Below are 23,169 nucleotides of genomic sequence, written 5' to 3'. Positions count from 1 at the left end.
GCGTGTATCACCTTTACGACCAGAGAAGAACCCGGTAAACAGTGAATTGTGCCGTCTGTGTACTGTGTCCACTCTTGGGTGACAACACACGCGGGCATGAAATACTGCCAGGGCGCTTGGGAGTGTGGGCTGGGCAATGGGGCCATGGGAGCGTGTTTTCTTCCTTCTGTTTCATGCATGTACCAGACTTTTATAATAAACTGGTATTACTTTTAAAGCAAATCATTTCAATTAAAAAATTTAAAACAAGTAGAGGCAAGAGAGACGGCCCCGTTGAAGGAAGCAGTGGCCAGATAACCGTCAGGGGAAATGGCTTCGGCCCTTCTCAGATGGAAGACAGTCCAGCCCTGCACTGGGGGCATCAGCCTGGCCAGTTGAATGGAGGGGGAGCCTCTGCAACAGGGGATGAGGCTCAAGCCCTACAGCAGAGCGAGGACAGCTGGCCCCCGGCTGGGGCACCTGAGGCCAGGCCAGGCGTGGTGCCTGCGGCCAGGGTCAGTGGCTGGGCGGCCAGCACAGGCAGGAACAGGTCTCAGGGACACCGGCGGGGTGAGTGGGGGGCGGACTGCAGGGTCGCTGTCCTCCCCCCAGGCTCAGGGGTGGACACGGGCAGGGGAGTAAGACAGTCTTGAGGGGGCCTCCAGTCCGCCCCTTCACAGCAGGCTCAGCCCAACAAGAAGGAGGCTGATGGGGAGGGGCCCCAGGCCCAAGCAAGGCTGCGGGCCAGAGGACGCCAGGCCCGCTGGGACGGGCCGTGCGCTGGTGTGGGTGAGTGGGGAGGGGCCAGGTAGCACCACGCAGGCCTTGTCATTGAGGTTCAGGGGCCAGGACGAGATGGGGCCAGGAGCAGCGCTGGAGCGGCCTGTGTGTCCTTAGAAGGGTGGGCCTGTGGCCGCCGTCCCCAGGTGGGAAGCCCCACTGGACAGCGCCTGCGGCTCCCACAGACCTTGGGAGCTGAGCCCTCTCACCCCCAGGCATCGGGCAGGTGGCAGCCGCCGTCGGGGTCTCACGACTGGGACCCAGAGTCTCTGGCTGGACGAGGAGAGCTTGGTGCCCTTTCCATGGAGGACGGCTGGCCCAAGGTGACCACGCCCCTCGAGGGGCAGCCCGGGATGCCCGGGTCCTCATCTCTGCAGGCCCCAAGGTGCTGAGGGGTGAGCCCTGAGGGGAGGGCTTTACTCCCTTTGCAAGGGTGAGCCCAAGGTGCAGCCGTCCTCTCCGGGGCTGCAGTGGATGCCCGCTGGTGTCCCTGGGACAGGAAGCAGTACCACTGCCCCTCCTGAGCGCTGAGGGGCCCTACACACCTCGTGTCCCCCGCATCCCACCCAGGGCTGTGCCCTCAGCAGAGGCGCCAGAGGACACGTGAGAGTGGACTTCCGGGAGCCCAGGGCAGCAGGTTAAGGGCGAGGACCCTGTCCTCACATCCTCCTGGGACCCAGTGCAGCACAGTGACACCAAAGCCCCCCGCTAGCACCAGGGAGCCCCAGACAGCACGCTGGTGGGGTGCCTGGCGGGGTACCTGGTGGGGCCAAGGATCAGGGGAGACATGGGGGGGACGTGAGTACAAGGTCACTGCGGGAGACTCTCAACAGGGCAGCAGCAGAGAAGGTGGACCTAAGACGTCTCCTGGACGGAAGCAAGCGTGTCTCAGGGTCCCCCCAGCCAGGACTGCTGAGGAAGGCATAACCCTACACAACACGCATTGCCCAGCCTGGGCCTGGCCGGAGCTGCGATGCACCAGGTCTCTGGCCAGCAAAGCGAGTGTCCCTGGGAAGAAGCTCCCGGTGGAGCCCAGGCGCCCGGCCTCGCCTGTCTCCTCCCCGCACTGTACTGCCCTCTGCTCAGGAGGTGACCTTCCTCCCAGGAGGCGGGGGCAGGGAGACACCAAGCCTCTCACCACATGACGCTGAGCTCGCTCTTTCCTCCCCCCAGCCCCCTCCCCTGCCCAGCACCCGGAGGCCGTGCTCGAGGGCTGTGAGCTGGGCGGAGGTGCTTCCCCGGGGACAGAGCCCCACCTCCTCCATCCCCCCATTTGCACGTCCCCTCGGTCCTCTGGCGCCACTGGAGCCCGGGGGCCTGGAGAGTTACAAGCTGCCAGGTTCTAACAGGGCAGGAGAGCAGGCTTCCGTCCTCTGTTCCAAGTAAGACTCATCCAGTGGGACCTGCTGGTCACACGCCTGCACCTGGAAGGGACGCCCCATAGGTGTAAGCCCGCCAGGACCCAGCCCTGACGTGCGGTGTGGGCCCAGATAAGCTTCGGCAGGCCCCCTGGGACCCGCAGGGGCCGCTGTTCTGCCCCCGTTGGGCCCGCCTTTGCCGGGCCCTGCTGTTGCCGCCCTGGGGGTGGAGGGGCAACCAGTGGAGGTGGGGGGCACTGAACAGGGGCGGGGGGCGACACACACACAAGGCCCGGATGTTGGGGGAAATCCAGGACTGTGGCTTCTGTCCACCCTGGGAGCTCTGGGGATGGAGGGCAGGGCCTGGAGCCTCGGACAGAGAGAGCCCAGCCCAGCCCACCCAGCCCCTCCCGCTCGCAGAGCCCGCACAGGGGTTCGGGGGGCAGAGAAGGGTCCGCTCCACACTGAGGGGGTGGAGGCTGCTGGCTGAGAAAAGGATTGCACAACGTGAGAGCTGCTTGGGGCGAAATGAGGCCTACGGCCCAGGAGACGGCATCTCAGAGAGCTCCGAGAAACTTCCCCCGAAAGGTGCGGGGGAGGTCAGTACAGATGTGATTTTGGTGAAGGGGGAGTGCGTGCAGTGAAGCGCTTTTCTTTTGTAGAAGGTTACTGCCAGTCTCGAGGAGCAGACGTCACCATGGATTTTAGTGCTTTTCTAGATACAAGAAGATGCTAGAATTGGGCTCATAAAATCTTCTCCTGAAAATCCCTAACCATCTGAAGGCCTGTTCTGCCAGTTTCCCCGAGAGCACAGAGCGCCCCCTTCCCAATCTCCACCCTGAGCTCCTTTCAGGGGCCGCTGAAGGTCTGCAGCTGCGGCGAGCTACTCATGATTTGATCCTCGTGGAGGCGGGTGAAGTGCCGATTTGTCGGTGACGAGGCCAAGTGGGTCTGGGCTCCTGCAGCTCCCAGCTCTCCAGCCTCCGCTTCCAGGAAGGCCCACGGAGCGACCCTCACTTGAGGACACAAGGAGACCCTCTTGGGGTGTGCTCCCACCTCAGGGCCGACCAGCCAGGGGGCTCCCAGGGAGCCCGAAGAGGGCGGTGTGAGAAGAACTGGACGTCACTGTCCTGGGCTCAGCGTCTCCCCTTAGGGAAAAGCACGTTCTGACCAGGAGTGGGTCGTGCCCCCTGGACGGGCTGGGGGGATGCACAGGGCACACCTCCCGCGACACTCAGCGTAAACCTCGTTGGCTCTGGGCTCCAGGCCGCTGATACAATTCTCTCCGCTGCAAATCCGAGGTTTGCCGAGCTAAATGGGCTTCTTGCTTTGATTCTGGAGTCGTCTGCTGGCCTCCCAGGCCAGGGGGCCCCTCCCAGGCCCTGGTAACATATTTAGCCATTTCTTGACCAAGTCCAGCCTTTCTGCGGCTGGCAGCTCCATTGTCAGGAGCTCTCGCTTCTCCTTAGAGAGAGGAACACGGCCGAGCGTCACCCGGGTCCTGCCAGAGGGACAGGAACCCAAGAGCTCGGGGTGAGGCCCCTCGAGGGCCTCCAAGGCAGGGAGCCGCCCTCACTGTGGTGAGGCTGCCGCGACGGCGTCTCCCCAGAGGTGCCCTCGCTGTCTGGGGCCCTGGGCAGCAGGGCCTTAGCAACTGAATTAGGTGGTCCCAGAGTTGGGGCCTGAGCGGGGAGGGGGAGCAGGTGGATGGAGGTGCCCAGTCCGGAGGAGAGGAAAGCTGTGTGGCCCGGGACCTCGGCACGCCGGGACATGGGGACACCGGGACCCGGGGACACCAGGACAGGTGGGGGGGATTGGGCGCTGCGCGAGGCAGGGCAGCCCCCCTCTCTGTCCCATGGCCTGCTCTCCCCGAGCCCCCCTCTCAGCAGGTTTCCCTTACACCGTAGGGCCACCTCCCGCATTCCCCCTTAGCTTCCTTCTCTCCTGAGCACTTCATTTCCTGGCCTCCTGGACGGCTGGCTTCCCTCTGAGTCCTTCCCGAGAGGCACAGCTAGGCGCCCATGAGCACGAGGACCCCCACGCACCTCCTCCCATCCCGGCTGGGCCGGTCTGTGCCAGTCGAGTCCAGTACTGAGAACTGTCCCCAGGCATCAGGACAGGAGCCCTGCTCCCGGCCCCACGTCATCACCTGGGAGCTCGTTAGAAACGCAGCACCTCAGGCCCCTCCAGCGCCCCAAATAAGGACCGCATTTCAACAAGATCCCATGGGACCCCTGTGCCCGTCGCAGTGCCAGAGGTGCCCGCTTCACCCCTGCCCACGGATGAGGAGTCCACGCAGAGCCGTGTCCCACCTCTAGAACACACGCCTGCACCACAGTCCCAAGCTCACCTCCAGGGCCTGTGTGAGTCCCTCCCCTGGGTCTGTCTCCAGGGGGTGCCCTATGCCTGAGTGGCACCCCAGGCCCCTGGCTGTTTGCAGGAGATGTAGACATGGGAGCTGGCAAGTCCCCACACCGCAGAGTGATGAACAACTCCTAAGGCTTGGACATGTGGTGTGTGAGGTGTGGCCTCCACTGACCCTTTCCCTGGGCCCGAAATATTCTGGGTGTGCCTGCCGTAGGTGGCCAATAGGCCAGGCCAGGCCCTGCGTTACGTGCTTCACTGCCCCGTCCCCTCACTCGTTCCTTTATTCACCAAATACGTACTGTGTGTCCAGCACGTGCCGGGCACTGCCCTGGGCTCAGAGTGTGGCAGAGAGGGTGGCAGACACACCCAACCCCACAGAGCCACCATCCTGGAGGAGATGGCAGACAAAGGAAATACACAGGAGGCCCTGGTGTTCTGGACGGTGACGCGGCTTTGGAGAAAACGAAGACACAGGTTGGGGGGGCGGTGGTGGACGGGAGGTGCCAGGGAACCTTGCTGAGAAGGGGCCGCGCGGAGACAGGCCCGAGGGAGGTGAGGGAGGCAGCCCCGGCGTCCAGGGAGCAGCGTGTGTCGAGAAGTCAGTTTGCCGGCTCAAAGCTTTATGAATATTCAACTTTACAGGAGATGCCGAGATGCTTCCCAAACAGGCTGTGCCAAGGTACGCTCCCAGCGATGCTCTGGAAGAGTTCCTTTTGGAACATAGCATTCCAGCACTGGATCTGGTCAGACTTCCTGACTTTTGCTAGTTTGCGTTTCCCGTAGGGAGATGAGAAAGGCCCTTCCTCGGCGTGGTCCGGGGTCACTGTATTCCCCTCTCTGCTTCTTCTCAGCTGTTCATGCCCTTCGCCCATTTTTATGTTGGGCCGCTTGGTTTTTCTTATACGTACCTAAGTGTTTGTGTGTGTATATATATATCATCACTTTTTAAAAATACACAGTTTACAGGGTGCAGTGTGCTAATGCTAATAATTTGTTTAGATTTTTACATCCTTACTCAACAGCGAGACCGGACTAAAATATGCTTCTTGTACTATTCTCGTACGGTTTTGTTTTAAAAGTTATGCTGACCTCAGAATAATTTCGGGAGATTTCCCCCTTTGTCTACCCTTTTGTGTAAGTTTGTGTAAGACTGGAAAAGTCATTCCTTGGAAGTTTGGTAGAACACATCTGTATAATCCCGTCAGTGAGTTTTCTTGTAGCGATATTTTCCACTAATGGTTAAACGTCCTTAAACGTCATAGAAATATTTTGTCTTCTCATTCCTCTTGAATCAATTTTTTGAAGTCATAATTTTCTGGGAATTTGTTCATTTTGAATAAGATTTCAAATTGAGTGGTTCACGATATTTTTATCTTTTAAAACTTCTGTGTATGTTAGATGCTTTCCCCTTTCCATTCCTAATGTCAATTTGGCTGTCTGTCTGTCTGCCTCTCTCTTTCTCTCTTGCTTTTCTCTGTCCAGTCATCAGCCAGCTTTCATCTCTGATTCTCCCCACTGTGCCTTTCATTTTCTATTTTATTGATTTCTGCTCATATCTGTGCCTTTTCCTCCTCCTTTTATCAGTTTTAGCCTCTTATTCTTTTTCTGATTTAAGTTGCATACTTGCCTCTTTTTTTTTCTTTTCTTCTTTTAAGGCTACACAGCTTTCCCTGGCCCCGCTTTGCAATATGCCGCATACAGGTGGTCCCACACACGACATGCACGACACAGAGTATCCTCACCGTTATCCAGTTCCAAGTGTCTCTAGTTTCCATTATGCTTTATGCTTTCACCTAGGCATCGTTTGGAAGTGTGTATTTTATTTTCCAAATAAATGGAGATTGTAAAAGATTATTTTTACTGTCTTAAATCATTAAGATTATTTTTTAAATATTGTTTCCCATTCTAACTAATTGTGTTATGGTCAGGAAACATGGTTTATGTGGTATCATTTCATGGAAACTGGTTGGTATGTTCCATGTGGTAGCGTGCAGTTGCTTTTCCTGAGTGTTCCATGTACACTTGAGACAGGAAGGTCGCTCTGGGCTCCACGGCTGCCAGACAGCGGGAAGGGTGTCCACTCTCATTGGTTAATGTAGCTACAAGAATTGTAGATAAAATGTAGCTTGGCGGGCAGGGCTCGGAGCTTTGGAGGGGCACCACCTCCCATCGCTGTCCGGGGCCCTGGGGGCTCGTCTTGGCTCTGGTCTGGTCTGGACTCCTTCCAGCCCGGCCCAGCCCTCGGGCTCCCCGCGAGCGCTCCCAGGGCAGGCGTTTCCGTGGAGAGCTTCTCCTGTTCTCTGGCCCTGCTTGCTCAGGGCGGGGCCCTCATCCTGATCTGGGCAACTGCCTGTGACTGCAGCCGCAGCCCACCCCAAGGCTCCGCCACTGCCCCTCCCCAGCCCGGGGAGGCCTCTGACCCACTGGCAGGACCCAGCTCCCTGCAGGTGCCGGGGCAGGGCTCTCGCTTCTCAGGGTCGCACGGATGGGGACTGTCTGCGGGGTGAGGCTCTGTGCTCAGGAGACCCTGGGGCCGCTCTCCCCGGCAGCTCATCCTGCTTGGATTTTAGCTGGAGGAGTAACTGCTGGTTGAGGCCGAGGGGCCCCCTGCCCTCCGTCTCACCCTGTGCTCCTCTCTCCTTGCGGCCCCCGGGGTGGGGCCCGCCTAGCCTGCATGCGGGCGTGCTGTGAGGCCAGGGCTCTGCACTCACCAGCTTGGCGGCTCTGGTTTCTGACTCCGCTCTCTGGCACCAGGCCCTGGGCCCCTGGGGGAGGGCTGGGGGGGGTGGTCAAGGGACAGGCACTGGGGTCAGGCAGTGCTGGGCTCAGGCTCTGACCCAGCCCAGGCCCCAGGGTGGGGGGATCCCACAGCCAACAGGCGGGGGCCTTGGGCTGGGGCTCCCGGAGGCCTTCCTGGATCGGCTGTGGCCTGTGGCTGCGACTGGTGGAGTCTGGGTGGGTGGGACCCTCCTGGCTCTGTTTCATCGGGTAGCAGGTCAAGGGGTCTGTGGCCGTGGCCGGGTGCCGTTCCAACAGCCGAGGCTGGGCCTGTCTCTGGCACCACACCTGCCCGCTGCGGGCCTCCAGGAGGACGTTTCCCAGGCCCGTGACGTGACGCACACTCTCCTTCCGTGCCTCTGAGGAGCCCGAGAAATCGCTCAGAGACCCGGGACCAGGTGGCCCTGCCAGGCTCAGAGCCACGCGGCCGGCCTTGCTCCGTGGGGCAGGACACTCGGCAGCGGCGGGGGGAGGCCTGGAGCTGGGCCCACCCTTGCTCCTTCCTCCGGCCTCACCTGCCCAGGCCCAGGACGCGGTGGACGTGCGGAGTGGCCCCCGGAGGCCGTTCCCACATGGACACAGTGACGTGGGACTCAGTTTCCCGGGTCCTCCTGGTGGGCAGAAGCCCAGGGCCCCCAGCACCCCCGTCACTCAGCGCCCCTGGGGCCGGCCCGGTGGAGCCTCTCCTGCTTGGCCTCGGGCTGATGTGGGGATTCAGCAAGGGGCCCTGCTGTGCGTCCAGGCTCCTTGGCTGGGCCCCTTCCCTGCCTGGCTTCAGCTTGTCCCCAGCTCTGCGGCTGTGGATCTGTGGCTCCCGGACCCACCCTTGGGACCCCGGAGGCCAAGGGAGCCCTGAGCAGGTGCGTCTCCACCTGCTAAGGAAGGAGGGACGTCCCCAGGCCCCGGCGGCCACTCCAGTGGGAGGCGTCCTCCGCCCCGGCACACACTCCAGACCTAAAAATAGCCGAGGCCATCTGGACAGCTCGCTGTGCCCAGTGATGGGGGCATCTGGTGGCTTTGCAGGGATTACCGGCTGGTCGTCAGGGACCTCCGTCCCAGGCTGCCTCTGAGCAAGAGGCAGGTGGATTGGGGCGACCAGGGCCCACACATTAGTGAACCAGCACGCCCTGGACATGGACGTGGCCCCTGGCCACACAGCCATCCTGGACAGGCCTGCCCGGCCCTCCAGCATCCTGGGTGTCCACGGGATTCCCACATCCTCTGGGTGGATCCACCCAGAGGCTTCCAGGAAGCAGGTGGTTCCAACTTCTTTCGGAGCTCAGGGGCTTCTCTTGACCGCTCAGAGGCCTCAGGCTCTGGAAGGGGCAGGGGTCTCCCAGGTCATCTAGGAGGGAGCAGGTCAGCCCACACTAGCAGGATGGTGACAGGACACAGGACCCCCTCACCACAGCTCCACCGACAGGCCCCTGCTGTGCGCCAGGCTGAGGCGGTGAGGCCTGAGAACCCCTGGGCCAGGAGGAGAGGGCCCCAGGTGGGGGCGGGAGGGGCAGGGGGTGGACCCCCAGCTGGCGGGGCAGAGCAGCCTGCTGCTTGGATTCTCCCGAAGGCCGCAGAGGGCCCGGCACCAGGTGTTATCGGGAGGGAGGTGGCGGGGTGAGAGTGGGGTGGGGCGCCTGTTAGAGACGGGGGGCTTGGCTGCCAGCATGAGGGTGGGCGTCCAGGAGGGTCCCCGGTTCCCAGGCGCCTGGGTCACGGGAGGAACCAACTGCAGCCCCCAGTTCCTCCCAGTCGGGGAGGACCCCCACGGCCGTGACCGCGTCAGGCAGGCCAGGCTTCTGGAGCACGTGGGCGGCCGGCCGGCGGCTGACAAACGCGAAGGTTGCTGCCGATGGATGCTCTTCCGCCAAAACGCCACGGGGCCAGCACCTCTCCCCTTCCCACGGCTGTAAATGGCTTATCAATAGCAGTGGGCTCTCACACACCCTGGACGGCACAAAGCAACTGTGGGACACGCACTCCCTCCGGACACAGGCAGCAGCTGGGCTCCGAGGTCCCAGCCCAGGCACCCACCTGCCTGCGTCCTCTCTGGGACTGGAGTTCCCAGGGCAGAGCCCACTGGAAGCTGGCTTGGGGGCGCTTCCCCTCCGCCCCTGGTCTGTGATGGGTGCAGCCGACCCTGGGGCCATGGCGCTTAGGCCCGCTGCCAGGGGTCACCTGGATTGGGCTCTCAAGGGCGACGATGGCTGGTGGCCTCCACGTGGGGTGAAGGGCCAGCAGATGGCAGGGCGGCCAGGGGTACCACGCACCCCAGCTTCCACACACGGATGTCTACCTTCACCAGGGCATGGGGCCTCTGGCCTCTCCAGGGTGACAGACAAGAAACACACTGAGGCTGTACACACACACACACACACACTCACACTCACATATGCAAACATACACAAATACATGGGCAAACGGACATGCATACCCACACATACACATGTGCATTCATGTTCACATACACACATGTGTTCATGCTTGTGCACACATGCATGCCCGTGTGTAACCCACACGTGTGTGCACACATATATACACATGCACCCATGTGCATACACCCACTTGGGCCCTGTAAAAAAAATCCTCCATCCTGAGAGACAGAGAACATAGCAACCAAGATGAAAACGGAAAACACATTTTACAAAATATTTTCTAATAGAGAAGAGTGTATATTTGAAAGTGTCTGCTTTGTACTTTCATTAAGAATCAAGAATAAACGTACTGAGGAAACAAGAGGACAAATGAGAAGTCTCAGTGGAATAAGATACGTTTTGTAAAAAGAGAGCAGCTGCCCGAACATCAGGTAGAACGAAAAGCGTTGCCGGACCAAAAGAAAGCAGAAGCGAGATCTCAGAGGAATGAAAGCAAACTAGAGGAGCGGGACTGTGCGATGGAACTGTCAGAGGAGGTGCCTTCCTTCTGCCCAAGGAGACGAAGGGCACAGGGGACGTCCTGAAATTGGAGCGATCTGTAGTGAGTTTTGAAATCAATTACACCTGGAATTAGCCTAAATAATTGTAGTTGATTGCAAAACAGAATTAAATGTCAAAACAATTCTTAAAAAAAACACAGTAGCGTAAAAACAATAAGTGAAATCATGCACAACACTATTACCATGTTTCTACACCTCGAAGAAAGGGACCATTTTCTAGGAAAATATGCTTTTCCAAAATTGTCTCACTAGGAAACTTGAAAACTTTAATAGATGAATAACCACGGACTAAACTGAAGGGGTTGCCAAAGAGTTATTCACATAAGTGGTGCCACAGACCAGTGCAGTTTTATGGGTGAATCATTTTATAATTTTAAGGACCAGATAGTTTCAATGCCATATACATATATACACGTGCATATATATGTTATCAACTGATAATTAATGAAATATTAATTTTATACCTCTAATTTAACCTTGATACTAAGACTTAGCAAAGATAGCATTACAAGAAAATCTTTACGATACAATGTCAATTATGAACACAAATAGAAGAATTCCGAATAAATTCTTAGCAAATTAAGTTCAGTCACTATCGTAAATTAACAATACATTGAGTGCATTAATTTTATCCATTGTAGGCAAGGATGAGTTAAAATTATACAATCTGAATTGTATTAATAATTTAATCATATCAATAGATTAAATTAGAAATATGATAATCTGATTATCAATAGACACCACAAAAGGCATTTGATAATACTTAATATTCATTAACCTTAATTTTTAAAATTTATTTTATCAGAGTAGAGTTGATTTACAACGTTGTGTTAATTTCTGCTGTACAGCAAAGTGATTCAGTTATACATATATACATACATTATTTTTCATGTTCTTTTCCATTATGGTTTATCATAATTGAATATTGAATATAGTTCAGTACAGGATATTGAATATAGCTCCCTGTGCTACACAGTAAGAGCTTGTTGTTTATCCATTCTCTATATACTGGTTTGCATCCGCTAATCCCAACCTCCCATTCCACCCCTCTCCCACCCTTTCTCCCCCTTGGCAACCACAAGTCTGTTCTCTACGTCTGTGGGTCTGTTTCTGTTTCGTAGATAAGTTAATTCGTGTCATATTTTAGAGGCCACAAATAAGTGACATCGTATGATATCTGTCTTTCTCTGCCTGACTTACTTCACTTAGTATGATCAGCTCTAGTCCATCCATGTTGCTGCACATGGCATTATTTCCTTCCTTTTTATGGGTGAGTAGTATTCCACTGTGTGTATGTAGCACATCATCTTTATCCATTCCTCTGTTGACGGACATTCATTATCAACCTTAAACGTCAAGCCTGTCTGGGGTTATATAATGCATAACCCTCTCCTCTCCCTGCTCCCCAGGGGTCACTGCCTTCAGCTCTTTTTAGAGATCCCCCCAGCTATTTACCAATCCACTTCTAAACAACATACTTACCTACCATGGCTTGATTTTTCAGTTTTAGGTGTTCTCTATCAGCTCCCTGGTTTGGAAGATGAAGGTAAATTCTCCCTTTGCCTCTGCCCCACACAGACCCATGAACTTCTCTTCCCCCACTTTTATGGAATTTATCACAATTTTTTATTAAATCAAAATGGATGGCTGTGTTATTAGATTAGCTCAATGCCATTCAGACTCGAGGCATGAAATGTCATTTGATTGTATTCCCTTTGTTATACAACTTAATATTTTCCTGGAGTTAATCATTTCCTTATTTTTCTGCCTGGGGTTTGCAGGGCCTCTTGAATTCATGGGTTGATGTCTTTCATCAGCTCTGGAAAATTCTAGGTCATTATCTCTTTGCACTTTGCTTCTGCCTCATTCTCTCTCCTCTTTCAGGAACTCTAAGTACATTAGGACTTTTGAGCATGTTCCATGTTTCTCTGTTTTCATTCTCTGTGCTTCAGTTTGGGTATTTTCCATTGACCTGCCCTCCTGTTCACCAATCCTGTGTTCTGCTATTAAAGCCCTTGATTGACTATTGTAGTTATTAAACGTCCATTGATTTTTTTTATAATTTAAATCATATTTTAAGACTTCAATTCTCTGGTGAAATTTTCCGTTTTTCATCTGCTTATTTATTCATCTTTTCCTCAGTTTTCTGCAATACACTCATCACAGTTCTTTTAAAGTCCTTGTCTGCTAGCTCTAGCATCCATCTTCAGGTCCACTTTTATTGTCTACTTTTTCCTCCTAATTGTGGGTCCTGTTTTCTTGCCTCTTCCATGTTTGGTAATGGTTGGTTACAAGCTTAACACTGTGCATGAAAGAACCGGTGAGATCCAGGTGACGTCCCTTCCACTAGACATTACCTTCTAGACAGAGGAGTGAGGGCTGGACTGGTCCGTCCAGGGGAGGATGGAGCTGGGCGGGGCTGACAGCAGTTTGAGTCAGACCCGGTCTGCTCCTTACCTGCCTGCCCAGCAGGTCGGGCCCCCTTGGCCCCAGGGCTTCGAGAGGAGAGGTGGAAATCTGGTGACAGCCCCGGGGGAGGGGCTGAGGAGATCCCCCCTGAGGGGTGGGACTGCAGAGGTTTCCCTCTGCCTTTGAGAACTCCTCCACCTACCAGAGGGGAGGAGAGAGAGGCCAGGGAATTCTTTCCTGACGGGCTCAGCCAGTTTGCTCTGGACTGGCTATGTCTCTTCCCCAGGGGCAGGACCCTGCAGGGTCTCTCTGCAAACAGCTGCCCTGTGGGGCCCTGTGACACTCTCTATGCAGCTTCAGGCCCAGGACCCCCCAGTTCCACGCTCCTGGGCAAGGCTCAGTCCCTCTCTGTTGCCTTAAACCCTGCCCACGTCTCTGAGTCACCCCCTTTATTAAGTCTTAGTCAAAGTACCAGACCAAGCAGGAGAACTCTGTTACATAGTGAATATTCAACAAACACTGACAGGATAATTGGTTAATTATCTGGAGAGAAAGATAAACTTATATCCCTAGCCAAGTATCCACATAAATTCCAGATGGATTAGAGGAGCAAATACAGAATAAAATCATGGTATAAATTAAAAAGGCGTACGGAGGTACTGCACCAATTTTAAATTTGGTAAGAGCTTTCTAAGTATTAACCCAAAGAAGAGTCATGAAAGGAAAATATGGATAAATTTGAGGGCATACAATTTGAACATTTTTATATATACAAATATCTTTGAAAAATTAAATGCCAAGTGAATAGGAGAAAATATTTGTAACAGAAGAAGATTTCCAAAACTAATAAAAAAGACAAATATCCCAATGGAAAATGGGGAAAGACTAGGATAAAACAATTTACATAAAATAATTCAAATGTCTAAAGTGAACGTATTTAACCTCTCCAGCCATCAGAGAAATTAAGTGAAAACTAGGTCCGATTTACCCCTTACCTCGTGGTCCAGCCTTCTCCCTCTCCCTCCCCTGCTGTAGGCCCAAGGTTTGGGGGCGGGGGGGGGGCGTCACCTAATAGCTTTACTTCCAGAGTGCCTCCATCTTGGGGGGGACACTTTGACTCTGTTTTGATTCCGGTCCAGACTAAGCCCTGGAATTTTCCTTTTAGAAACGAAAGGTCCGTTAACATATCTTCCTAAACAAATAAGCAGTTTCCCCTGGAGACAAACTTGGCAGCCCCCCCCCGCCCCCCGCCCGCCCCCCCCCCACCCGGTGCAGGAAGGGCTGCTAAAAGTTAAACCACAGAATGTCAGGTTTGCACCCTGCTGCAGACACCCTCTCCATGCCGGGGCCCTGCACATCCCTGCCCCCCCCCCACCTCCCCAACCTGCCTGCCCCAAACACCCGCCCCCTGTCTGGGCCTCTGAGGCCCGCAGGGATCCCAGCCTCCCCAGGCTTGCCCAACTCAAGGGCTTCACTCACTGGCCCTTTCTGCTCCTGCCACGAACCATCTCCTGCCCCAGGGCCTTTTCACTTGCTTTGCCCTCTGCCCAGAACACTCTCCCCAGATATTCCCACTGCTGCCTCCTTTATACAAACAGATCTTTTTAAATGTACCGTCCTCAGCTGGGCCCCCCGCCCTGTAGCCAGCCCGGCTGGACGGCGGCCCCTGCACACCCGGTTCATCCCTGTTGGTGCCTGGTCTCTCGCAGGTCTGCACGTTGGTTTCCCTGCCAGGGCATGAGCATCACTGTGACAGGGACCCTGTCTATCGCTAAGGCAGGCACAGAATGGGCAAGAGGAGTCCTGGGGACAGGCTAGAAGGGCGTGGCTAATGTGCTCACCACGGTCCCTTCGTCTATGGATGTATGAGTGGCGTCTGGTTTTGCAGATGTTCCGCTGTACTGACAAGTCAGCTCCATCACTGGAAAAGGCAGCACACGTTGTTTTTAAGGGAAAGCCAATGCCAGGAGAACCCACTGAGTTTTCATCTTGTGGACACTTAGCAAAGAAAGGGGCCAGAGGGGGCGGGGCAGGGAGGAGGGCCCGGTGCTGGGCCTGGGCCACACAACAGGGCCTGGCTGGGCTCCTCTTGGTCAAAGGGCCGTAAACACCTCCTGCCCCGGAAGTGTCCTGTTGCCCAGGGCAGGCGGCCAGCACCAGCTCTGCCAGAGCCTCTCAGCTGTGACGTGGCCCGGCCACTCCCAACCATTGCCCAGGAGGCAGGAGCGGGCCCGGGGCAGGGGCAGCAGCGGGTCCACCGGCCCAGAGAGCCCTGCCCCAGGCTGGTGCCGCCACTCCTGCTGCGGCCTCTCCTGGTGGCCGGTGGCCAGCGAGTCCGGACTTGGGGACCCTGCAGGCTGGCCAGCTCTCAGCCTTGTTCCAGCGGGGGCCCTGATCCCTGGGGCTGCCCCCGTGCCTGAGCCGCCACCAGCCTCTCCGGGCACATCCCAGGGGGCTGTCACCCCTCTCCCAGCCCTGAGAATCCAGCCCACAGTCTGGCCGCCCCTCCCGGCCTGGCCCACCCTCAGGCAGCGCTGCCCTGCTCAGCACGACTGTCTCCCTCAAGACGTGGCCTGGAAACGGGCAGCCGCTTGTCGGGCCACCTTGTGCTGCACACACTGTGTCTGTTAGCCAGACCGGGGAAGGGGCTGTGTCCTCCCACACAAAGCCCTGAGGGACCTGCAAGCAGAGGGCAGAGGGCAGAGGGCAACCAGGCCCTGGAGCCACACCAGCTCCCTGCCCTCCTCCTGCCTTCCAGCCGGGAGGGCGCCTGGGTTGGACCCACACTTCCTGGAGCCCAAGCTCGCCCCATCTGGGAGGCTGCGACCAGGACCAGAGCACGGCCTGGGCGGCACGTGTGTCTTCTGGGCCGCTGGGAGCCACGGGGATGAGGGTTGTGTAACCACCGCTTGGCTCTCCAGGCAGCGCTTGGGCCTTTTGATTTAATTGCAGGTGTATTTCCAGAAGCAGGATCTGGGGCACTGGGATGAGGGCGGCCGAGGGGAGGGCTGGGATGTGGGGAGGGGGCAGGGCCAGAGTCTCTCCCCACAGGTGCCAACATGCCTCTCCAACCCCGGCCCCCCAGGCCGGCAGGAATGGCCAGAGCACAGGTCAGCTCGGGCCAGGTGCTCTCGGGGTGCGCTGGTGGTGTGGGTGCGCGGCCTGGCCGGGTGACCCCCCATCATCAAAAGCCCCCCTTTCACAGAGCATCCCCTGGGCCCAAAGACAGGAGGCCTGAGCCGCAGACACCCTCCCCTCTGGGCCAGCCTTTTTTCTTCCAGATTGTTCCTTCTTTAGTCAAATGGCCACGAGCTGGGGCGCCTTGGTGACCGTGTGCTCTACATGGCCCCAGGGCCTGGATCTCCAGGCCTCCCCATCGAGTTGTCACCCAGGGTGTCACCTGCCATGTGCCCTGCCCTGTCCCTGCCTGCAAGGAGCAGCCAGCTCAGCGGCTGATTCCACGCGACCTCAGCCAGCGATGGCCAGATGGGGACAGTCTTTCTTTCCACCCACACCCTGGGCTGTCACAGCAGTCCTGCGTCCTCAGGCAGGACTGACCCCTCCTGGCCACTGTGTCCCCAAGTGCAAGAGAGTCTGATCAGATGAGACCAGGCGCTGCCCCGGGCCCTGCCCCCACCTGTCCAGGTGTGCTCAGAGGACCGGGGACTAGCCAGACACATGGGGCACACAGCAGAGCCTGCGGTCTATCTCCAGGACCACCTGGTGTGGGGTGACACGTGGCCTTGACCCGAGAGTGGCGGGTCCGTCAGGAGTCGAGCGTTGCTCCTGCATGCCCAGCCGCCTTCCCTCCCTCCCGCGAGAGGGACCCTCTTTCCTGGGGAACCCACTCCAAGCGGCCCGGATCCCCTCAGCTTTCCCCGTTATGGAGTGGGCAGGTAGCCAGGCCTGGCTCGGGGTGGGGTGAGCCTGGCACTGGGGGAAGCTAGGACAGGCTGTCTCACCGCCCTGGGGCAGATCCTGCCCTGGAGGGGGGCTGAGCCCCCGGAGCCCGTGGGCCTGGAGCAGCAGGGGCTTCCCAGAGAGGAGCCTGGTGCGGCCTGTCCTTCAGCTCACAGCCACGGCTTCCCCCTGCGGTTCAGGCGGGCGCTCGGGGTTGCGCATCGGCACGCCTTGGGCACCGGCGGGGCGGACCTCCGGCGACCGTTTCTGGAAGAATTTGATATTTGTCATTTCCAAAATGCATCCACGTAGTCTGTCCGGGAAAGAGCGGGCCTTTGACCTCCTTCACACGTTTCACGCCGTGTGGGGCTACACGCGGGGTCCCCTAGCCCTTTAGCGCTGGGTCCTGGAGCTCTTGGCTAGATCTTTGTGTGACTCCAAGAGGGACTTGGAGACGAGGCCCAGGCGGGGCCAGCGAGGGTTCTAGTCCGGCTCCCGGCTCATGAAACAGAAAGTGGCCACTCCGGGCCCGGCGGGAGCCGGCAGCCAGGGAGCCACGAGGGCCCTACCACCTCTGACCTGGCCGGTGGGCCCCAGGCCAGGCCGCTGCCCCCACCATCCCGTGATTGATCTGGAGGCACCAGGCTGTGGGCGCCACCTCGCAGGTGAAGGGCTGAGGCTCTGAAAGGTCAGTACGGAGCCCGAGCTCCAGCCCGCGAGCAGCTGAGTCCCCAGCCTGCGTCTCGGCTTCCTCCTCCCGCCTGGCTTGGGTGTGGTTGCTCGGCCTGCAGGGCGTCCTGGAGGCTTCCTAGTCATGGCAGGCGACGCCATGGACTCCAGCCAGAGAAGAAAACCAGCTGCGCTTGCTGGGAGCCAGGCCTGGCACTGCCTTTCCCAGCCTCCGGCCAGCACTGAGCACTGCTCCCAGAGAAGAACGAGCGGCCTCCACGAGGCCTGGTGCCCTGGAGGAGGGGCACCCTCGCCCACCACAAACCACTCCCTGTCCCATCCCAGCCCCCCTGCTCTCTGGGGGAGGCAGCCCCATGAACCCCAGGCCCCAGGACCCGCCACAGGCTTCTCTGAAGCAGTGAGGCGCACAGATCTGAGACTCAGGGGCCAGCCTGACCACCAGGGGAGGTGACCACCCCTGGGGCCTCAGTTTCCCTTCATCCCAGCCCAGACCCACACCTGCCCTGGGGTCAGCTTTCACTAAGAGCCTCATCTGCTGGGCCAGCCGGGCCCGCACACCTGCGGGCAGGCAGGCAGGCGGCGCGGAGGCTCAGGGATGCTGGAGAGAACGGGCCTTCCCCGAGCCAAGTGTGAGACTCGGGCTGGCTCGGCCCCTTCTGGAAGCCTGGGCCGGGTCCAGGCTTGGACAGAATAAGCTGGTTTTCATCGAAGCCGGAAAACATGCGGCTCTGGCCCAGTGAGTGTGGGCGCGGCCCGGCAGCCCTTCCAGGGAGTGTGGGCGGGGCCGGGCGGCCCTTCCAGGGAGTGTGGGCGGGACCGGGCGGCCTTCCAGGGAGTGTGGGCGGGGCCGGGCGGCCTCCACCGCAGGCTCCCCTCGTCCAGCCGGGGGCTGCCAGGCCTGTCCTCTCCGGGTGCTGGCCCTGGGGGCCAGGTGGGCATCCAGCGAGGGTGTCTGCTGGGCTGGCCTCCATCCCACAAGCCTGCGGGGCCTGTGATGGGAGCGTAGGGGCGCTCTGGCTGCTGGCCCCAGACGGGGGTGGGGTGTGGGTTCAGGCAGCCTCGGGGTCAAGGCCCCAGACTGCCTGGTTTGACCCCCGAGACGCTGTCTGAGGCTGGGTGGCCTCCGTGAGTGACTCCGCCCTCAGCCCCACTTACCTATCTGTGATATGGGCCCCAGAGATGCAGGGAGACTGAATGGTGAGGAGGTCAGTGGGGTGGGAAGCTCAGCAGAGGGGGCCCTGCCTCCCTCCTGGGGACAGAGGTGGGCTGGTGACCCTCTGTCAGGACAGCTTCCTCTCCTCTGTGTCAGTCAGGTTTGCAGACAGGGTGAGAGCTCATTTTCTGTCCCGGCTGTACTGGGGGCCGAGGAGGACCATACCCTCAGGGATCGTAGAGTCCAGCAGAGGAGAGAGAGCCCGAGGACACAAGTCGGGGGAGTGGGGAGGGGTCTCTGTCGGGGGCACAGGGAAGGGAGCCCCTGAGCAGAGTCGGCCTGGGTCTTTGCACTGGCTCTCACCAGCCCCTTGGTGCACAGGCTGAAGGGGTCCACGGCCTGGTTTATAGGAAACAGCAGCCAGAGAGGCAAGTCCTCCCCAAGTCCCTGAATGGCGAGCTGGGCCTGGACCCCAGGCCCCAGGGTGCAGGCATCCTGGGCTCTGTGTCTGGCAGGCCGGTGGAGGTTCCCCGATGCTGGCACAGCCGAGAGGAGCTGAGGGAGTGGCCACCATCAGCAACAACGTCTGAGGAGACAGGATCAGAGGCCCCAGACTCACCATCACAGTGCCGGGAGCTCTGCCCCTGCAGCTGGAGCCCGAACAGACCCCCAGCCCACGTCTCGGGCCTAGTCCCGGCCGCCCCCAGACTCAAGCCTCCACCACATGCGCTGGGCACCTGAGCGCCTATGTCAGCTCTGAGGTGCCCTGCCAGCCCTGGCCCTGCCTGGCCGTCGGCCCACCAGCCTCCCGGCCCTGCCCTGGTCCTGGCTGGCCCCTCTGCCCCGCCTGGCCTGTGTCCACTGCAGCTGTGCCTGCCCCTCCCACCCCTCCCCTTCGAGAGGGGGCCTGGAGCAGCCCCGAGCCACTGTCCCCACTGCGTCCCAGCTGGGGCACTCAGGGCCCAGCCCTGGACCAGCCTGATGCCCCCTGGCCCACTGTCCTTTCCCACAGCCCCCTGCAGGCAGGCTCTTCTCTCCCAGACATTTCTAGAAGCTGCTCAGGTCTGGGGAGAGAATGGGGAGGGGCAGGGGAGGAAGAGAAGGAAGGAAGCATGAGACCAGGCGGCTGGGCCAGAGCAGAAGCTGCAGCCCCGCCGCTGGGGCTGGGAAGGTGGCTCCGTGGGTTCCCAGAGCCCGTGAAGTCCCACCATCCCTCTGACTAATTTAGAAACGATTAATGAGCCAGCTCCCCCTGGAGAAGGGCTGCCATCTGTCCTGGTTTCAAAGGCTGCCTCCTTATTCCTCGAGGAAAAGCTGTGGGTAACCTGATTTACCCTCGGAAGAAGGAGGCGCCCGCAAAGGCAGCGAGCTCGGTAGGGCATGCAGGAGCTGGTGGCAGGGCAGGCTGCTCCAGCGGGGTGCTCACCGGCGCCGCCCCCAGCTGCAGACCCCGTCCCAGGGGAACCCAGCAACGCCGTGAGGATGACAGCTTGCATTCCAGATCTGGAAGGAGCAGACTCACGTCACCGCGGCCGACGCTCCTGGGTGGACCCCAAGCCTCCGCTCCCGGGACCCCCCACGAGGTTCCCTTCCACAGCGGGAGACAGCAACTCTAAGAGGTCTGAAGCGAAAGGCCCACCCCAGCCTGGAGACCTGGCACCGTCAGCCCGGCAGCCGGCACCCCACTCCCCGACCCAGTGCCCCCAGAGCTTCGTCCTCCCTGAGTCCCAGGGACCCATATGCAATGCCAGGGCAGGGCCCGGGAGCCAGCCAGCCAGGTCCCACTCAGGTGGGCAATGCCCAGGCCCCCCATCTATTCATTCATCAGCCTAGTGTCTCGAGCACACGCACATGAGCATCCAGGCTGGTGCAGGGGACCCGGAGCAGAGCAGTTCACACCCTGGGAGGGGCGGGGCATTGGGGCCGTGGGGAGAGAGAGGCCTGGGGGGCCTTGCAGGGGAAAGGATGGGAGAGGGCTCCAGGGAGGAGGTGAGGACTGAGCTGGGGAGCGCTGGGGTGGGGGGCATAGGAGACACGTGTTCTTGGAGCGGGAGGGGAAGGGCAGGGGCTTGGCTGGTGCCGGTGAGTGAGGCCCAGAGTCCAGTCCTCGGTGGCCCCCAGGTTCCAAGGGTGTGGGCAGGCCCAGCCCTCCAGGACCGAACAGACCTGCATGCAGGCTGGACAGGTGCCCAGACAGGTTACCTGTGTGACAGTCGCCTGATGCCCACCTGCCTGCAGCTGCCCCAGGTCGGGGGCTCAGCGCGCCCCGGGAATCGCTGTGCTCGCCCTGTCCACTTCTCTGCTCGCCAGCATGGCTGGAACAGGCCCGGAGAGACCCCGCCCCCAACTTGGGCCCTGCTGCAGGCCCACCCTGGCTGCTGTCACCCTGCCTCATGGCCCGCCCCTCCTCCTCCCAGGCCGCTGGGTGGCTGCGGCAGTGTCCTGGGGCAGCTCCACTTTTGGGCGACCCTGAATCCTGATGGCTTTCCTGACCCGCAGAGCAAAGAGGAGTCCCTCACTATCGCTAAAGAGGTATCTGCTGAAGCCTTTGAACTGGCGCCAGACATACACTGGGGCCCAAACCACTGAGCTGAGGCCTCTGTGATGTGGCGCCTTGCCCTCTCCGTGCTGTGCAGCCCTCCCTCCCCAGGAAACGCCCTGCCCCTGTGTGGTGGAGGGGGTGTAGGGGCCCTGGGAGGGGAGGGGACCTGGGAGGAGGAGGGGGTCTGGGAGGAGGAGGGGGTCTGGGGAGTGGAGGGGACCTGGGAGGAGGAGGGCCCTGGGAGGAGGAGGGGCCTGGGGAGTGGAGGGGACCTGGGAGGGGAGGGGGCCTGGAAGGGGAGGGGGCCCCGAGGGTGCCGGAACTCCAGGGTGGGCAGCCCATGCTGATGCCTTGGAAGGAGAGGCAGCAGAGGCAGCTGAGTGGAGTTAGGGTTAGGCTGCAGCCCCTGGAAGACCCAGCTCACCTGACAAGCAGGTTTAGCCCCAAGCCTGTGCTCCCAGCGACTGGTCCCCCCATGGCCAGGCACCCCGGTGGTGCTGGTCACCCCAATGATGGCCTGAGTGCAGCACAGGTTGTCCACTCCAAGCCTCGACTCCAGGCACAGGGCCTGGGGCCCGGAGAAGAGACCACGCGTGGTGGGAAAATAAGGGACCCGGGGCCTGGGTCTCTGTTGCTCACATGGCAGAAGGGCGTCAAGGCTGTAGCTGGAATGAAGGTTGACAGTTGGCTGATTTCAAGATGGGGAGATCGTCCTGCACCATCCAGGTGGGCCCAGCGTAATCTCAAGGGTCCTCACAGGGGAGGAGGGAGGCAGGAGGGCCAGAGGATCAGAGAAGGCAACTGGCGGCCTGAGGTAGAGGAGGGGCCACGAGCTGAGGGCTGCAGGCACCTCTAGGAGCTGGAAAAGGAGGGGAAATGGATTCTCCCCGGAGCCTCTGGAGGGGAGCAGCCCGGCCCTCACCTGGATTTAGCCCAGGGATACCCACGTCAGACTCTGACCCCAAGACTGTAAGACCATAAGTTTGCATCTTCTAAGCCACTGAACTCTGGCCTTTTGTTATAGCAGCCACAGAAACTCATACACCCTCCTTCTTGGAACGGAGAGTCCTGCCCAAGAACAGAATGTGGCTTGTGCACACGCACACACATATGCAAATACACACTCACATGCACACACACACACACACACACACACACACACACACACACACGGGAAGACCAGGCCCAGCACCGCCCGTGGTCACCACACGTTTGTGGTCAGCCCCAGGTTGTCATGTGGACAGTAAGTCCGTGTGTGGCTGCAGCTCCAGGGAGCAGAACCGCGGGGTGAGATGCAGCGCCCCGCTCGCCCTGGGCGCCCCAGCCCCTAATCCCCGTCCTTCTGGCCTTCATGCTGGTCACGAACAGCAGACGGTCAGCCTGGGAGACACTTGGAGCCCCCGTGGCTTTACAGGAGGGGCCTGTCTGGGGTCACAGTTGCTTGGGGAGCACTACGGGGGGCAGAGGTAACAGGGTGACCATCCCCACGGCCCCTCCTGTGCTGCCCGCCCTGTGGTCAAGCCCTCTGAGGTCAGAGCTGGGAGCCCAGTCACGTGAGGTCAGGGAGGACAAGCCCCGCGCTGTCTGACACGGACTGCAGCCCTCAGACCCGCAGCTGTGGGTCCAGACTCGACGGCGGGGGTGGGGGGGGGCAGGCAGGGAGCGGCATGGCGATGGCAGAGACGAAGACAATGGCGGCTCCCACACCGCCGGCACGCTGTCACCGCAGCGTCCTCGTCCTCGTGGAGAGAGCTGGCAGGGACCTAAGCGCTCAGCGACGGGGCGAGTGAAACAGGGTGCAGCTTGAGTGACGTGGGGAGACAAGCAGGAAAGCTGCCCTCTTAGGAGAGCGTCTGGGAGGAGAGACCCTCTGGGTCGGACACTCATTTTCCTCTTTAAGCTGCCACGTGTCCTGCAGCAGCCCCTGCGGCATTGTAGCCAGAGTGTTTGGAGCAAAGATCGAGCTGTGAGCATTGTGAGGAGGGGGTGGTCACGATGGAGCTCATGGGGTCGCAGTGGGGCACGGAGTGAGGTGTGCGGGGCGCCCTCTGCCGGCGGTGGCGAGCGCTGCAGCGGGTGGGCAGGACCGGGCCCCTCCTCTCGGGCTGCACCCCTGACCCCCTGCAGCAGCCTGGGGGCAGGGTCTGGCTACCCCACCCAGGCCGCCTTCTCCAGCTGTCGCAGGGTGCCACCAGCCCTGCTGGGGACTCGCTGTCACTGTCACAGGAGGGTTGGGGCCGGCTGGGCCTTCCCCAGGGGTTCTCTCAGCAGGGACACCGTC

At 59.5% G+C, this 23,169-nt stretch overlaps 1 protein-coding gene across 1 annotated transcript; it reads right to left on the bottom strand.

Annotated features, from left to right (window-relative positions):
• Nucleotides 1–2,966: 2,966 nt before the first annotated feature.
• LOC114908589 (collagen alpha-1(I) chain-like) lies at nt 2,967–22,557 on the bottom strand. The gene is made up of 12 exons (XM_029244830.1): nt 22,498–22,557; nt 21,313–21,456; nt 20,575–20,834; nt 19,773–19,849; nt 18,710–18,882; nt 17,752–18,182; nt 14,218–14,330; nt 12,652–12,711; nt 8,977–9,105; nt 7,196–7,777; nt 3,694–3,771; nt 2,967–3,133 (listed from the first exon to the last, which is right to left on the bottom strand). The coding sequence occupies exons 1-12, from the start codon at nt 22,555–22,557 to the stop codon at nt 2,967–2,969; spliced, it is 2,274 nt and encodes a 757-aa protein (XP_029100663.1).
• Nucleotides 22,558–23,169: the final 612 nt, after the last annotated feature.

The sequence above is a fragment of the Monodon monoceros genome, unplaced genomic scaffold (assembly GCF_005190385.1).
Source record: "Monodon monoceros isolate NGI ecotype Baffin Bay Population unplaced genomic scaffold, NGI_Narwhal_1 Super_Scaffold_4, whole genome shotgun sequence".
Taxonomy (NCBI): Eukaryota; Metazoa; Chordata; class Mammalia; order Artiodactyla; family Monodontidae; genus Monodon; species Monodon monoceros.
Note: the sequence above shows the minus strand (reverse complement) of the source record. Positions and strands in the feature narration are given on the sequence as shown.